Source organism: Osmerus mordax, chromosome 2 (assembly GCF_038355195.1).
Source record: "Osmerus mordax isolate fOsmMor3 chromosome 2, fOsmMor3.pri, whole genome shotgun sequence".
NCBI classification, from domain to species: domain Eukaryota; kingdom Metazoa; phylum Chordata; class Actinopteri; order Osmeriformes; family Osmeridae; genus Osmerus; species Osmerus mordax.
The window spans coordinates 1707898-1724903 of record NC_090051.1 but is presented as its reverse complement, the minus strand read 5'-3'; the positions used below and the strand labels follow the sequence as shown (position 1 = coordinate 1724903).

The following is a 17006-nucleotide window of genomic DNA, read 5'->3' as shown; positions in this document are numbered from 1 at the left end:
ACTAAATGTAAATGTAAAGCTAAGTACTTGTCACGAATGTCATTGTCATTCTCATGTTCTTGTCATGTTGAATTATGTTACGTGTCCTTGATCTCATGTTCAAATCATGCATGTGTTGATCTGGTATGTCTTAATTTGAAAGTGATCTGTAATTCTCCTCTCTGGCCCCCCCCTCACTGCTTTCAGATGAGCCCTTACCAGGTAGGCACAAACCCTCAATCGCTAAACCTCATGCATGAAGTCCCGATTCACCCCCCAAACTGGCCATCCACACTAACCTCCTGAATGTTCATAGACTGATGGCAAAACACGATCGAAGCAATGTGATGGGCTGTAGTAGTCAATCTGTCTGTAGCGGTGGTGTTTCAGTGCGTTCATAGAGCTCGTCAATGAGGGGTATGATGCTTGACTTGTAGCGTTGTGATTACTTTAAATACCCGGATCCATGGCTTGTACTTATGAATGTATTGGTCTTAGTCCAGTGTTTCTAAACCCTGCTCTGCATGTTCTGGATGTTTCCCTGCTCCAACACACCTGACTCAAATGAACGGGTTGTCATCAAGCTCTGCAGAAGCCTGATTATGACATTCAGGTGTGTTGGAAGACCATGTAGAACATGCAGTTCTACATGTCCTCAGGACCAGGGTTGAGAGTCACTGGTCTGGATTCAGACTTCCGTGCTAGGAAGGTGTCTGCTGCACCATGTGTGGATGGCGTCGTCTCATTCCCTCTCTCCCTCTCTCTCCCTCTCTCTCCCCCCAGACCAGGAGAGCTGCTCGGACAACAACGCGGGCTGCACCCACGGCTGCATCCAGGGGCCCTTTGGGGCCCAGTGCACGTGTCCCATGGGCTACCAGCTGAGCAACGACTCCAAGACCTGCGAGGACATGGACGAGTGCAGCCCTCCTGGGCTGTGCAGCCAGCAGTGTGTCAACGAGAGAGGCTCCTTCCACTGCCGCTGCACGGACGGCTACACTCTGGAGGCAGACCAACGCACCTGCAAGGCCTCGGGTGAGTGGCACCATGGGTAATGTAGTCCCTGTGAGGATGAAGTACCCCACAGTGGATCTGAGGAGAGTTTTATTAAGAACACGTTGACGGTTGTTCCCCCTGAAGCGCCTGATATCCTAGCCATGTTGGCTTCGATGATCTTGGCCCGCTTACCGACTCCAAACTTTCTTGCCTCCAAAAACGGAATCTGGCAAATTAGAAAATGAGGGAATGAGCCCTGGCCGGATTCCACCCACTCTGTGAGGGGACAGTGATGGATGCAGATCTGATCGGCCCACACAGACACGAGGCGTTCTGATTGGTTGGCTCCGTGACAGGAGCTAATGGATGTAAGGCTGCCGACAGACATCTGCTCTTGCACGCTGTCTCTCCTCCCCGCTCTCTCCCCGCTCTGCTCTGGTTTCCCCAGATAAGACAAATAACATATGTGTCACTCACTGGCTCTGCTGCAGGGTAATTAGGACATCATTATCAACAAAGGCCTGTTTATGGGGAGTGCGTCTGACATGAGGCCTTCTCCCTCAGAGATAACCTGCTGAAAGGCCCTGTAATCCAGTAAGCCGTTATTCCCAACAAGGCCGCATTTATCCACCCTGTTAGATTCCTGAGCAGACCTGTTCACCGGACGCTGTTGTTTTGGAGTTGCTTGCGTCACAGGTACAGTGTGTACGGGGGTGCCCTGGTGGCTCACAGGTCAAGTATGTGTACCACGTACGTAGGCAGGCTGAGGCCTTACAGCAAGGGCCTGGGTTCGAATCCTACTCGTTTCCTGCATGTCCTCCCCTCTCTCTCACTCATACATTTCCTGTCATTCTTCACTGTCCGTCCCAATACAGCAGCAAAGCCCTGAAGTGAACAGATGAACTGGTTGAAGGTATTTCATTGAATAATACACAGGTGACGGATTAAAAACACCATCTGTTGGCAGGTTCGCGCGAGGCCTTCCTACTGGTCGCCAGCCGGAATCAGATCGTGCAGGATGACATCATCGCCCAGCCCAACGTGGTCCGCTCGCTGGTCCGGGACGGACGCAACATCGTGGCTCTGGACTTTGACTCGGTGGCGGACCGCGTCTACTGGTCCGACACCAGCCAGGACCGGATCTGGAGCGCCCACAAGAACGGCAGCGACAGGACAGTGGTGAGCACAGAACGACCCTAGCTGTCTCTGTGTAAGAGGATGATACTGAGAGGACTGACCCACGGCCCTCTGGGATACTGTCGACAGGATATTTATATGTCTCTTTCACCTTGGCTCCCTGACAGTGTTCATATTTACGTTTCATTAATTTAGGCACTCTTTTATACAAAGCAATGTACTGATCAAGGATCAGAAGTCCAGTATATAACAATATTTCAGTGGTCAGAGTCACAGAAAGATCTATTTTTTTGTTGATTTTGCTTTACTAGCCACATCGCAAAATAACCGCATCTCGGTTACCAGGCATAGTGTACTAAAAAAGAATACCACAGTGCAACGATAACATCTCGATTAAAGGAGCTTTAAAGGCACACCGAAATATATAAATATATATCACTGGGTCAATCAGTTTCTTCCTGTGTCCTAAGCTGGACCTCCAGCTGATGGTGTGGCATGTAAGTGGTACTGTGATTGACAGGTGTCACTGTGATTGACAGGTGTCACTGTGATTGACAGGTGTTTGACAGTGGGGTGACAGTGACAGAGAGCCTGGCTGTGGACTGGGTGGGCAGGAACCTGTACTGGACGGACTACGTCCTAGAGACCATCGAAGTGTCCAAACTGGACGGAACCCACCGGACTGTGCTGATCAGTCAGAATGTGACCAACCCCAGAGGCCTGGTCCTGGACCCCAGAGACAGGTCAGGACACAGGGCCCCACGGAACACCCTGGAACCTTCTACTGGAGATAGAACAGTGTATATTACTGTACTGTTTATATAGCCATGACTGGTCCCTCCACATAGGTTCATTAGGAGGCAGTGGAGGTTCTAAATCGTTTCAACTGGGGGGGGCCAAGCTGGGGCCAGTTGTACTGTTAGAGGGGCCAGTTACATTAAACATTATTGTTGTCATATAGTTTTCTTCACTCCATCACTGCAGGCATTATCAGGAAAAATACCATGTTTATAATTAGCTAGAATCTACATTTAGGGGGGCCACAAGGGGGTCCAAGCTTATTGTCACAGGGGCCCTGGCCCCCCGTGGCCCCCTCTCCAGAAGTGCCCCTGTTAGAGGCTGTGCTGGGTGTTGATGGTGTTCTCTGCTGTGCAGTGCCCACCTGCTGTTCTGGACCGACTGGGGGAGGAGCCCTCGGATAGAGAGGGCCAGCATGGATGGGAAGATGAGGACCACCATCATCAGCAGCAAGCTGTACTGGCCCAACGGCCTCACCATCGACTACCCTAACAACCTGCTCTACTTTGCCGACGCCTATCTGGATTTCATTGACTTCTGTGATTATAACGGGAACAACAGGAAGCAAGTTCTGGCCAGCGACCTGGTGAGATGATGACACACGATTTACTGTAAAGACTGTAACTGATGCGTAACGACATCACACATTCATAAGAAACTAACAAATGGTCCGTTTGTGTTGAACGATGTGAGTAAAATGCACTTCTTGTCTTTTGCTGCTCTCGATAACAAGGTACTGCAGCACCCCCACGCAATTACCATTTTTGAGGATTTTGTGTATTGGACCGACAGATACATCAACCGGGTGATCCGAGCCCAAAAGTGGCACGGGGCCAACCAGACCGTGATGCTGGACACCCTCTCCCAGCCCATGGGTCTGGTGGCCGTACACCCGGCCAGGCAGCCCCCAGGTACGCCCCCCAGGGGCCGGCAGCGTGGGCTAGCTCGTTAGCATCAGGGATGGGGGGGATTTCAATGGTTTGGTGTCGTGGTGTCCTCGCCATGACGCGATTGCCTCACACTTGGCTCTAATGATTTGCGTGTGTGTGTTGTTGCCTTGTACGTGTTTTTGTGTGTGTAAACGTCTTGTGTGTCTTGTGTGCATGTGTCTGTGTATCCTTGTCTTGTGTGTGTGTGTGTGTGTGTGTCCTTGTGTGTGTGTGTGTCCTTGTCTTTTGTGTGTGTGTGTGTGTGTGTGTGTGTCCTTGTCGTGTGTGTGTGCGTGTAGGTGTAAACCACTGCCTGCAGAGCTCTTGTACTCATATCTGCCTGCTGTCGGCTGTGGGCCCCAGCTTCTTCTCCTGCGCCTGTCCCTCGGGCTGGACGCTGGCTGCAGACAACGTCACCTGTGCCAGAGGTAGGCGCCAGGCCAGGCCGGGCTGGGCCAAGCCCGGGGAAACACTCAGCACTCAGCCTGATGAAAAAGGAAGTCAGATGCAGCTGATATCAAAAAAGATATAAAGTAGACAGGGAATGAGGGATTGTTGAAAACACTGCAGAATTTACCTAACATGGAACATGGAGATAATCTTTTTGTAAAAAACAAAACAACTAACTACTAATAAAACTAATAGAGAAAAGGAAAGCGTGTTTCCAGCATACACAGCTCTCAGGCTGTATAAAGTTGGAAGACTCACTGAACAGACCAATATTTTTGAAGCTAAGGGCTTGTCAACAGTATCCCATTTAAATTCTCTTGTAAAATCCCGTTCCAGAGGTAAATATTGAGAATCATAAGTGAGTCTAAGGTTTCAACAAGACAAGGGACCTTTAATCTGAAGTCCAGGGAGTCCTCTTCAGGTCACCAGCTTATCTCCTCTCAGGTTTCAGCTTGTTGAAGCCAAGCAGAACACATTCTCCCCCGTTAGAGGAGAATGATTACCTAAGAATGAGAATGCCTGAAGCCCTCCGTTGATTCTAATCTCTGATGACAAAGCGAATCAGATAGTGGAACAAACTTTCACCAGCCAATCTGAAGCCCCTTCTCTTTTTTAAGATGAAGGCTTCTTCAGAATGTTAGCTTCAGACCTTCTGTTGTTTCACGGTACAACAGGAATACCAAAACCACTTGTGTCCACTCCTGGCCAGTGAAATGAGGACCAGGTCTAATGTAGGATCCTAAAGATCAGTCCGGTCATTCCTGAGTGTGTGTGTGTGTCTGCTGTGGTGCTCCACAGTTGAGGACCCCTTCTTAGTGGTGGTGAGAGACAGCATCATCTACGGCATCTCCCTGGACCCCAACGACAAGAACAACAACGCCATGGTGCCCGTGGCAGGGCTTCAGAACGGGTACGACGTGGACTTCGACGACGTGGAGCAGACCATCTACTGGGTGGAGCACCCGGTGAGTTGTGGCGCCTCCACCCTCCAGCCTCAGCAGGAGACGCTGCTGTGGCCTGGGTCTGACCCGGCCTGTCGTCCTGCTCCTCAGGGGGAGATCCACAGGGTGAGGTCAGACGGGACCAACAGGACAGAGTTCGCCCCTGCAGCCATCCTGGGTTCCCCCGTGGGTCTGGCTCTGGACTGGATGACGGAGAACCTGTACTACACCAACCCCGCCACCCAGTCTATCGAGGTGAGGAGGACATGGAGCTGCGGAGAGGCCATTGTGCTGAACGGCATTCAACCCCACTGGCAATGATTGTTGTTATTGTTCCTCCGCTGGCAGTGCAACTAAACTTGTGTGTGTGTGTGCGTGTGTGTGTGTGTTTTCAGGTGTTGAGACTGAGAGGGGAGGTGCAGTACAGGAAGACTCTAATCACCAATAACGGCTCTCCGACCGGTGCTGGCAGTCCGTTTGGCATCGCCGTGGACCCGGCACGTGGGTAAGCCCTGAACACAGCCCTGGCACTGCCCTGCCCTGGCCTGGCACTGCCCTGCCCTGGCCTGGCACTACCCTGGCCTGGCACTACCCTGGCCTGGCACTACCCTGGCCTGGCACTGCCCTGGCCTGGCACTACCCTGGCCTGGCACTGCCCTGGCCTGGCACTACCCTGGCCTGGCACTGCCCTGGCCTGGCACTGCCCTGGCCTGGCACTACCCTGGCCTGGCACTGCCCTGGCCTGGCCCCTCACCCTCTCTGCTGCTGAGCCCTCTCCGCCCGTCCTCTGCTCTCCCTCCCCGGGAGAGCACAACCCCTGTTACTGAACACCGCACAACACACTCCACCAGCCTCATACACTCTGGGCACAGCAGCATTCAACACCTGTCACCCCGAGAGGATCAGATCTGGCATTTGGCATTTACAACTGGAATTCCTTTGTGGTTTGTAAAATGTTTTGGTCGATGATTCCCTGAGTGTTGAGCGTTGTTGGCCCGGTCTGTAGGAAGCTGTACTGGGCGGACCAGGGCACAGAGAGCGGCATCCCTGCCAAGGTGGCGTCGGCGGACATGGACGGGGGCAACCCTGCCATCCTCTTCACCAACAACCTGGACCACGTTGAGTTCCTCACTGTGGACATCAGAGAGAACAAGCTGTACTGGGCCGTGACAGGGACCGGCATGGTGGGTTCAGATCCTCTCCACTACCCTGAACACCAACACAACAGCCTGGGACCCAGTCACAGCATCACTACCATGACTAGATGGAGGATAACAATGTTATATGATAGCACACCGCGAGGTTGATGGACACATGCAACACTGTTCGGTTGATAGACAGTGCATTCAGATCAGCGTTGAATATAGCTACACTGACAACAATTCAGACTTCGCCACAAAAATTCTGTCAACTTCTGCTCCTCTGTTGTTCTTACAGTGCTTTGGATAAAAGCATCTACTAAATTAATCGCGAAATATCTATCTTGTAAACGTTCGTTCTTTTGAGGATTTGTTGTTGTTGGCAACGCACAGATAGAGCGTGGGGACCCGGACGGTTCGAACCGGATCACCATAGTAACGGGCCTGTCCCACCCCTGGGGTGTGGCTGTGCACGAGGGCTTCCTGTACTTCACCGACCGCGACTTCGAGGTGATCGAGCGCGTGGACAAGGCGACCGGGGCCAACAAGGTGGTCCTGAGGGACAACGTGTCTGGACTGAGGGTGCTGAAGATCCACTACAGGGAGAGTGAGTACCCAGGGGTCAACAGGGGGTCGCTACGCTGATCACACACACACACACGCAGGTTTGTTTTACTAGCCTAGTGAGGACTGACAATTTTTCTAGTCTTCTTCTGATCCTCACAAGGGTAGTTAAACAAGACACACACGCACACACAAACACACCCACACACCCCTCTACCCACACACCCTGCTCCCCCTCTCCCCAGCCTCTGTTACACAGCCTCACCCCGCTCCCCCTCTCCCAGCCTCTGTTACACAGCCTCACCCCGCTCCCTCTCTCCCCAGCCTCTGTTACACAGCCTCAACCCGCTCCCTCTCTGCCCAGCCTCTGTTACACAGCCTCACCCTGCTCCCCCTCTCCCCAGCCTCTGTTACACAGCCTCACCCCGCTCCCTCTCTCCCAGCCTCTGTTACACAGCCTCACCCCGCTCCCTCTCTCCCCAGCCTCTGTTACACAGCCTCACCCCGCTCCCTCTCTGCCCAGCCTCTGTTACACAGCCTCACCCTGCTCCCCCTATCCCCAGCCTCTGTTACACAGCCTCACCCCGCTCCCTCTCTCCCCAGCCTCTGTTACACAGCCTCACCCCTCTCCCTTTCTCCCCAGCCTCTGTTACACAGCCTCACCCCGCTCCCTCTCTCCCCAGCCTCGGCAGGAACCTCCAACGGCTGCAGCAACAATGTGGACGCGTGTCAGCATCTGTGCCTGCCGCGGCCCGCGGGCATGTTCACCTGCGCCTGCGCCACCGGCTTCACGCTCAACGCCGACAACAGGACCTGCAGCCCCTACCAGTCCTACGTGGTCATCTCCACCCTGTCCGCCCTCAAGGGCTTCAGCCTGGAGGGCTCCGACCACTCTGAGGCCATGGTGCCTGTGGCGGGGAGAGGTGGGTGTGGGGAAGAGGTGGACAGTCTGACTGACTCTGTCTGTCTGACTGTCTCCTGTCACTGTCTGACTGTCTGTCTGACTGTCTCCTGTCACTGTCTGTCTGTCTGACTGTCTGCTTGTCTGACTGACTGTCTCCTGTCACTGTCTGACTGTCTGTCTGACTGTCTCCTGTCACTGTCTGTCTGTCTGACTGTCTGCTTGTCTGACTGACTGTCTCCTGTCACTGTCTGACTGTCTGTCTGACTGTCTCCTGTCACTGTCTGTCTGTCTGTCTGTCTGTTTGACTGTCTCCTGTCACTGTCTGACTGTCTGACTGTCTGTCTGACTGTCTCCTGTCACTGTCTGTCTGACTGTCTCCTGTCACTGTCTGACTGTCTGACTGTCTGTCTGACTGTCTCCTGTTACTGTCTGACTGTCTGTCTGTCTGACTGTCTGCTTGTCTGACTGACTGTGTGTGTCCTGCAGGTCGTAACGCCCTCCACATTGACGTGCACATGGCGTCTGGCTTCATCTACTGGTGTGACTTCAGCAGCAGCGTGGCGTCTCAGAACGGGATCCGCCGCATCAAGCCCGACGGCTCCGGCCTCCGCGGCCTCGTCACGTCCGGGATCGGACGCAACGGAATCCGAGGCATCGCAGTGGACTGGGCCGCAGGTACCTGGAGGACCTGGGGAGCTGCTGCTGGGATGGTCAGATAGGGAATTTGGTCTCGGTTATGAATTGGTCAGACTCGTTAATCATTCACTCATTAAAGGCAGGATAGGCAAGTTTCGCGAGGCTTGACATTTTTGCTAGAGTTTAGAAAACCCGGGAGGTAGACAGACAGACAGACCGACAAGTAGCCTGTCCAATCATTGCATTTGGTCTGAATGCTGTCCAATCATTAGTGCCGGTCCGACCTTGATGACTGGTTGTGTTTATTACAGTCCTTCGACGCCCACAGGTATTGGATTGATTTCCTTTTACTTTTTACTATCATATCTTTAGATTTATTGGTTGCTACCAGGATGTAAAGTTTAGAGGTTTAGCAGGCGACAGATAGAGAGCAGGGCAGCAAAGGAGACAATGTTACTGCATAAGATGAAACAGTCACAACCACATCTGGTCCAAGGACAAATCTGTTATTTACATAGATACAGATGCACTCCGTCTGTGAGATATGGGCAGGTTTTCATTGGTCCTTGAGGAACAGATCACCAAAAATAAGACTGGTGTAATAAGAAGCTTTCTATAGCTAAACTAAAGCTTTTTGTAGCAACTAAAGTGCTTTTAACCCTTTCAGCAGTGAAGGTTTCACCACACCCTCTAGACAGTGCCGTGCGCCAACTCCTGTGTCTTTCAGGAAACCTCTACTTTACCAACGCCTTTAACTCCCCTGTGTCTTTCAGGAAACCTCTACTTCACCAACACCTTTAACTCCCCTGTGTCTTTCAGGAAACCTCTACTTCACCAACACCTTTAACTCCCCTGTGTCTTTCAGGAAACCTCTACTTCACCAACGCCTTTAACTCCCCTGTGTCTTTCAGGAAACCTCTACTTCACCAACACCTTTAACTCCCCTGTGTCTTTCAGGAAACCTCTACTTCACCAACGCCTTTAACTCCCCTGTGTCTTTCAGGAAACCTCTACTTCACCAACGCCTTCCTGACGGAGACGTACGTGGAGGTGATGCGCCTGAACACCTCGTTCCGCCGCGTGCTGCTGAAGACCCAGGTGGACATGCCTCGCCACATCGTGGTCGACCCCAAAAACAGGTTCCTCTTCTGGGCAGACTACGGCCAGAACCCCAAGATCGAGCGGGCTCAGCTGGACGGGACCAACCGCACGGTCCTGGTCTCCTCCGGGATCATCACCCCCCGGGGCCTGGCCCTGGACTACCAGACAGGCTACGTCTACTGGGTGGACGACTCGCTGGACATGATCGCACGCGTCAGCCCCTCCGGAGGCGAGACGGAGATCATTCGCTACGGCAGCCGGTACCCGACGCCGTACGGCGTGACGGTGTTCGAGGGCAGCATGATCTGGGTGGACCGGAACCTGAAGAAGGTGTTCCAGGCCAGCAAGGAGCCAGGCAACAGTGACCCGCCCACAGTCATCAGAGACAACATCAACATGCTGCGTGACGTGACCGTGTACGACCAGCGCACCCAGCCCCGCTCGGCCCAGCAGCTTAACAACAACCCCTGCCTGGAGGACAACGGCGGCTGCGCCCACTTCTGCTTCGCCCTCCCCGCGCCCGCCCCCCACGGCAGGAAGTGCGGCTGCGCCTTCGGGAACCTGGCGGCGGACGAGGAGAGCTGCGTGGTGTCGCGGGACGACTACCTGGTGTACACCACGGAGAGCACGGTGAGGAGCCTGCGTCTGGACCCCGACGACCACGTGCTGCCCTTCCCCATGGTCAACGTGCCGCGCACCTCCGTGGCGCTGGATTATGACCTCACAGACAGGCGGGTCTACTACACCCAGAGCTCGGGGGTGGGGGTCAGCAGGATCAGCTTCATCAGCCTGTCTGCTCCCACAGCGCCCCCTGTGGTGGTGGCCGAGGGTAAGAACCTGCCGCTCCCGTACCTCATTACAAGACACTATTAAGTATCAATACTTGCTAATATATTGTGCATAATTGCCAGTCCAAGCAAGATCACCATCTATTGTAGCATTCGTAATTCATAACTTTGAGTTTACATTTATTCATTTAGCAGACGCTCTTATCCAGAGCGACTTACAGTAAGTACAGGGACATTCCCCCTGAGGCAAGTAGGGTTAAGTGCCTTGCCCAAGGACACAACGTTATTTTGCACGGCTGGGAATCGAACCGGCAACCTTCTGAGTATTAGCCCGATTCCCTAACCGCTCAGACATCTGACTCCATCTGACTGATATTTGAGTGTGCCAAGATGTTTATGACGTTTATGTGCTGGTTCAGATCTAGGGGCCCCTGATGGAATTGCCTATGACTGGATCAACAAAAGGATTTACTACAGTGACTACATCAACCAGAGCATCAGCTCCATGTCTATAGATGGATCCCAGAGGTCTGTCATCGCCCGCGTGCCCAGACCCAGAGCCATCATGCTGGATCCCTGCAGAGGGTAAAACAGGACAAACCTGGCAACACAGTGGAGAATTTCACTTCAAGATAACTAAATGATAACTATGTCTAGCTAAACCTGCCAGTCTTCCTGTCATGAGTAGAGGGAGAGGGTAAGAGCTGATGTTGGTTTGTAAACAAGGCCTTCCCTCCACAGGTACATGTACTGGACAGACTGGGGAACCCATGCCAAAATAGAGCGCGCCACTTTAGGAGGAAACTTCCGGACAGAGATAGTGAACATCAGTCTGGTGTGGCCCAACGGTCTGACCCTGGACTACGAGGATCAGAGACTGTACTGGGCGGACGCCAGCCTGTAAGACTCTCTCATGATCACTCTCCTGACAACACAACCACACGGTCCATCCAGAACAGGAGTCTGGAGGGGTTTAACCCTGTGGTGACTTCCTGTGGTGACTTAAAAAGGGTTGTAAAGATAGGCTTAGGTTATTCTTAGTTTAACTTACATTTAGTCATTTAGCAGACGCTCTTATCCAGAGCGTCCGAACTTATTCTTTGTTGTACGGTCTTAAGTCATTATTAAGTATTGCTCTGTTCTTTATCTATATTATTTATACAAGAACAATGGTTCATATAGGATCAGAACTTATTTATTATAGGTTTATATTATTCATGATAGGGTTAATAAATCAAGTTAGATTGAATCCCGATGCTGCCCCGCTTCCTGGCCGGTGTCCTTCAGACTCTAACTCCTGGTTCTCCTCCGTGTCCCTCAGACTCTAATTCCTGTTTCTCCTCCGTGTCCCTGGTTCTCCTCCATGACCCTCAGACTCTAACTCCTGGTTCTCCTCCGTGTCCCTCAGACTCTAACTCCCGGTTCTCCCCCGTGTCCCTCAGACTCTAACTCCTGGTTCTCCTCTGTGTCCCTGGTTCTCCTCCGTGTCCCTCAGACTCTAACTCCTGGTTCTCCTCCGTGTCCCTGGTTCTCCTCCGTTTCCCTCAGACTCTAACTCCTGGTTCTCCTCCGTGTCCCTCAGACTCTAACTCCTGGTTTTCCTCCGTGTCCTTCAGACTCTAACTCCTTGTTCTCCTCCGTGTCCCTCAGACTCTAACTCCTGGTTCTCCTTCGTGTTCCTCAGTCAGAAGATCGAGCGCTGCTCCCTCACAGGGACACACCGCGAGGTGGTCGTGAGCACGGCCATCTACCCCTTCGCCATGACCATGTTCGGCCAGTTCATCTACTGGACCGACTGGAACACGCGCAGCATCTACCGGGCCAACAAGCACGACGGCTCGGACCAGCGGGTGATGATCCAGAACCTTCCGTCCCGGCCCATGGACGTGCACGTCCTGGCCAGCAGCAAGCAGCAGCAGTGTGACAGTCCCTGCCAGCAGTTCAACGGAGGCTGCAGCCACATCTGTACCCCAGGTACAGCCGGTCCTGTCAGGGGGTCATGTGGGTCTGGGTACAGCCGGGCCTGTCAGGGGGTCATGTGGGTCTGGGTACAGCCAGTCCTGTCAGGGGTCATGTGGGTCTGGGTACAGCCGGTCCTGTCAGGGGTCATGTGGGTCTGGGTACAGCCTGTCCTGTCAGGGGGTCATGTGGGTCTGGGTACAGCCTGTCCTGTCAGGGGGTCATGTGGGTCTGGGTACAGCCGGGCCTGTCAGGGGGTCATGTGGGTCTGGGTACAGCCAGTCCTGTCAGGGGTCATGTGGGTCTGGGTACAGCCAGTCCTGTCAGGGGTCATGTGGGTCTGGGTACAGCCGGTCCTGTCAGGGGGTCATGTGGGTCTGGGTACAGCCAGTCCTGTCAGGGGTCATGTGGGTCTGGGTACAGCCGATCCTGTCGGGTCATGTGGGTCGGGGTACAGCCGGTCCTGTCAGGGGGTCATGTGGGTCTGGGTACAGCCGGGCCTGTCAGGGGGTCATGTGGGTCTGGGTACAGCCGGGCCTGTCAGGGGGTCATGTGGGTCTGGGTACAGCCAGTCCTGTCAGGGGGTCATGTGGGTCTGGGTACAGCCGGGCCTGTCAGGGGGTCATGTGGGTCTGGGTACAGCCGGGCCTGTCAGGGGGTCATGTGGGTCTGGGTACAGCCGGGCCTGTCAGGGGGTCATGTGGGTCTGGGTTGGTTGGTTGTGTGTGTGCGTGAGAATTTGTGTGTGTGTGTGTCTGCTGGTGTGATAGTATAGTGTGTGTGGATGCCTGTGTGTCTGAACGTCAGTGTGTGTACTGGGGTCTGTCTGTGTGTATAATATCGAGATGTGTGTGTCCCGTCCCCAGGTCCCCACGGTGCAGAGTGCCAGTGCCCCTCCCAGGGGCGATGGTACCTGGCCGACAACAAGCACTGCATCCCTGACAACGGCACGCGCTGCCAGGCGGGCCAGTTCACCTGCATGAACGGCCGCTGCATCCGCGCCCAGTGGAAGTGTGACAACGACAACGACTGTGGGGACGGCAGTGACGAGCTGGAGAGAGTCTGTGGTAGGCTGGGGAGGGAGGCTGGGTCCTGGGGAGGGAGGCTGGGTCCTGGGGAGGGAGGCAGGGTCCTGGGGAGGGAGGCTGGGTCCTGAGGAGGGAGGCAGGGTCCTGGGGAGGGAGGCTGGGTCCTGGGGAGGGAGGCTGGGTCCTGGGGAGGGAGGCTGGGTCCTGAGGAGGGAGGCAGGGTCCTGGGGAGGGAGGCTGGGTCCTGGGGAGGGAGGCTGGGTCCTGGGGAGGGAGGCAGGGTCCTGGGGAGGGAGGCAGGGTCCTGAGGAGGGAGGCAGGGTCCTGGGGAGGGAGGCAGGGTCCTGGGGAGGGAGGCAGGGTCCTGGGGAGGGAGGCTGGGTCCTGGGGAGGGAGGCTGGGTCCTGGGGAGGGAGGCTGGGTCCTGGGGAGGGAGGCAGGGTCCTGGGGAGGGAGGCAGGGTCCTGGGGAGGGAGGCAGGGTCCTGAGATGGGAGGCAGGGTCCTGGGGAGGGAGGCAGGGTCCTGGGGAGGGAGGCTGGGTCCTGGGGAGGGAGGCAGGGTCCTGGGGAGGGAGGCAGAGTCCTGGGGAGGGAGGCTGGGTCCTGGGGAGGGAGGCAGGGTCCTGGGGAGGGAGGCACTAACCTCCTGCTCTGGCGGCTGTGTGAGCCGTCTGTCTGTTGACGGACATCTGATGTCATGATTCTGCATGTGCTCTGTCAGTCCTGATTCACGTGAAGGGTGTGTGTGTGTGTGAAGGGTGTGTGTGTGTGTGTGTGTGAGAAGGGTGTGTGTGTGTGTGCTCTGGTTTGTTATGGTACTAAATGCTCGGGCTCTGTCTCTATGCTACTCCCCCCTCCCCTGACTCTGACCCCTCCCCTCTCTGCTGCCCTCCACTAGCATGGTGCTTCTAACCACATTTCTGTTTCTCACGGCAACAACTCTCTGTTTCAGGACCCAAGACTGATTTCAACTCTTTTGGTGTGTATGCTTGCATTTTGCCAATCAAATACAACTTGTTCTCTCACACTAACCCCGACTCTAACAAATGAAACTGTGTACTTATATCTTGCATGCAGCCCCTCAAGTGGCATCATTTATTGCCTTGTCAGGTAAAACCAACATCTACCCTGTGTGCTAGCGCGCCTGCTCCTGTTCTCCCCTCCCATTGGCCAGAGCTCTGACGTGTGTGCGTTTGTGATTGGCAGCCTTCCACACGTGCGAGCCCACCGTGTTCACCTGTGGTAACGGTCGCTGTGTACCCTACCACTACCGCTGCGACCACTACAACGACTGCGGCGACAACAGCGACGAGGCGGGCTGCCTGTTCCGGCCCTGCGACGCCGACAGCGAGTTCCCTTGCAACAACGGCCGCTGCATCGCCAAGGACTACGTCTGCAACGGCATCAACAACTGCTACGACAACGGCACCTCGGACGAGCAGGACTGCCGTGAGTCCACTCAGCTCCGCCTGGTCACTGACCACTCAGCTCCGCCTGGTCACTGACCACTCAGCTCCGCCTGGTCACTGACCACGGGAAATAACAGGCTCTTTTAAATTAAGTTAAAGTTAAATATATCACAAAGTTGTGACTGTGGAATATTTACAATCACTCAGTTTTAGTGCAGCTAACTGCAGATCTGGAGGCTGTAGGTTTAAATCCCATTTTGAATGGTGCTTTGGAAACAAGGGTTTGCTACATGAGTACATACAGTTATGATCAAATGAGTCCTGAATCTCTCTCTCTCTCTCTCTCTCTCTCTCTCTCTCTCTCTCTCTCTCTCTCTCTCTCTCTCTCTCTCTCTCTCTGTCTCTGTCTCTGTCTCTGTCTCTGTCTCTGTGTGTGTGTGTGTGTGTCTCAGCGGAGAGGACCTGCCAGCCAGAACACACCAAGTGTCAGACCAACAACATCTGTATCCCGCGCTCCTACCTGTGTGACGGGGACAACGACTGTGGGGACATGAGTGACGAGAGCCCCACACACTGTGGTGGGTGCCCCTGCGCCCCCCCCTGCGCCCCCCCCTGCGTCCCCCCCTGCACCCCTCCCTGCACCCCTCCCTGTGCCCCCCCCTGTGTCCCCCTGAGTCTGAATGTGTACAAACAGTAATAACCCTGTCCACCAATCTGGAGTCTGACTCCTCGTTACGTCTACATTTACATGATATACTCTTCTCCCGCCTCCTTCCTCTGGCCTCCTCCTCTCTCTCCTGCTCCTCTCTCTCCTGCTCCTCTCTCTCCTGCTCCTCTCTCTCCTGCTCCTCCTACCTTCTGTCCTCTCCCCATCTCCTCCTCCCCCAATCTATTCTTCCTCCTCCTGCTCTTCCCCCCTCCCCCCTCCAGCCACCTCCACCTGCTCCCAGAGTGAGTTCCGTTGCTCCAGCGGGCGCTGTATCCCTGCCCACTGGTACTGCGACGGGGGTCCGGACTGTGCCGACGGCTCGGACGAACCCTCCTCCTGCAGTGAGTCCTGTGTGTGTGTGTGTGTGTGTGTGTGTGTGTGTGACAAGGACTGAGTGAGTAGTGTATGCCTATTGTGAGGGACGTGGTCAGTCAGGCCTCCTATTGTCTGCCGCATTCCTCCACGGTGACGCCCCCCCCAGCCTCCGCTAACAAACAGCCCCTCCCTCCTCCTTTGTCCCTGAGGAGCGAGCGAGCCCCTCTTCAGCGAGTCCCTCTTCAGCGCTGGCCTGGATGCATCACCAGGCCCTGGAATGTCAAGCTGCCCATGCACTCCCTGTTTTGATAGTCAGGCTGTGGTCTCAGTCCCAGTTTACATGAACACTTTTAGTTCATGGACAGAAAGTGGATTTAATATAAGCACATTTGAAATAAATCAGTGTTCAGTAGCAGATGTGTAGTGTGAGCTTGTGTGTGTAGTGTGAGCTTGTGTGTGTGTGTGTAGTGTGTGTGTGTGTGTGTGTGTGTAGTGTGAGATGGTGTGTGTGTAGTGTGAGATGGTGTGTGTGGTTGTGGTGTTCAGTGTGTCTGCTCTCTCCTGCCTCAGCCACGCTGGTGAGAACCTGCAACACGGAGCAGTTCCGCTGCGACGACGGCAGGTGCATCGCCTCGTCCTGGATCTGCGACGGGGACAACGACTGCGGGGACATGAGTGACGAGGACCAGAGGCACAGCTGTGGTGAGAGTCCTGCCTCCCTCTGGGGGCTCCCGTTCCTGCTCCGCTCCCCCTCCTCCCCCACACTCTCCTATCTCCTCTCCTCCTCCCCCACACCCTCCTATCTCCTCTCCTCCTCCCCCACACCCTCCTCCTCCTCCCCCACACCCTCCTATCTCCTCTCCTCCTCCCCCACACCCTCCCCCACCTCCCCCACACCCTCCTCCCCCACACCCTCCTATCTCCTCTCCTCCTCCCCACACCCTCCTCCTCCTCCCCCACACCCTCCCCCACACCCTCCTTCCCCACACCCTCCTATCTCCTCTCCTCCTCCCCCACACCCTCCTCCTCCCCCCCACACCCTCCCCCACCTCCCCCACACCCTCCTCCCCCACACCCTCCTATCTCCTCTCCTCCTCCCCCACACCCTCCTCCTCCTCCCCCACACCCTCCTCCCCCACACCCTCCTATCTCCTCTCCTCCTCCCCCACACCCTCCTCTTCCTCCCCCCACACCCTCCTCCCTCTCACTCACTCACTCACTCACCA

The 17006-nt window shown here is 55.0% G+C and overlaps 1 protein-coding gene across 1 annotated transcript in view; it reads left to right on the top strand.

The window, feature by feature from the left end:
- The window catches only part of lrp2a (low density lipoprotein receptor-related protein 2a), a 63508-nt gene that overhangs the window by 25413 nt on the left and 21089 nt on the right, over positions 1–17006 (top strand). Inside the window, exons 26-50 of the mRNA XM_067253239.1 lie at positions 187–201; positions 763–1011; positions 1940–2151; positions 2668–2852; positions 3265–3493; positions 3641–3818; positions 4136–4264; positions 5085–5251; positions 5339–5482; positions 5623–5732; positions 6234–6411; positions 6760–6973; positions 7614–7853; positions 8321–8509; positions 9474–10400; positions 10779–10944; positions 11101–11259; positions 12044–12333; positions 13185–13385; positions 14300–14326; positions 14425–14457; positions 14554–14796; positions 15209–15334; positions 15687–15806; positions 16351–16482. Coding sequence (XP_067109340.1) covers positions 187–201; positions 763–1011; positions 1940–2151; positions 2668–2852; positions 3265–3493; positions 3641–3818; positions 4136–4264; positions 5085–5251; positions 5339–5482; positions 5623–5732; positions 6234–6411; positions 6760–6973; positions 7614–7853; positions 8321–8509; positions 9474–10400; positions 10779–10944; positions 11101–11259; positions 12044–12333; positions 13185–13385; positions 14300–14326; positions 14425–14457; positions 14554–14796; positions 15209–15334; positions 15687–15806; positions 16351–16482 — 4863 coding nt within the window. The remainder of the gene's footprint in view (positions 1–186; positions 202–762; positions 1012–1939; positions 2152–2667; positions 2853–3264; positions 3494–3640; positions 3819–4135; positions 4265–5084; positions 5252–5338; positions 5483–5622; positions 5733–6233; positions 6412–6759; positions 6974–7613; positions 7854–8320; positions 8510–9473; positions 10401–10778; positions 10945–11100; positions 11260–12043; positions 12334–13184; positions 13386–14299; positions 14327–14424; positions 14458–14553; positions 14797–15208; positions 15335–15686; positions 15807–16350; positions 16483–17006) is intronic.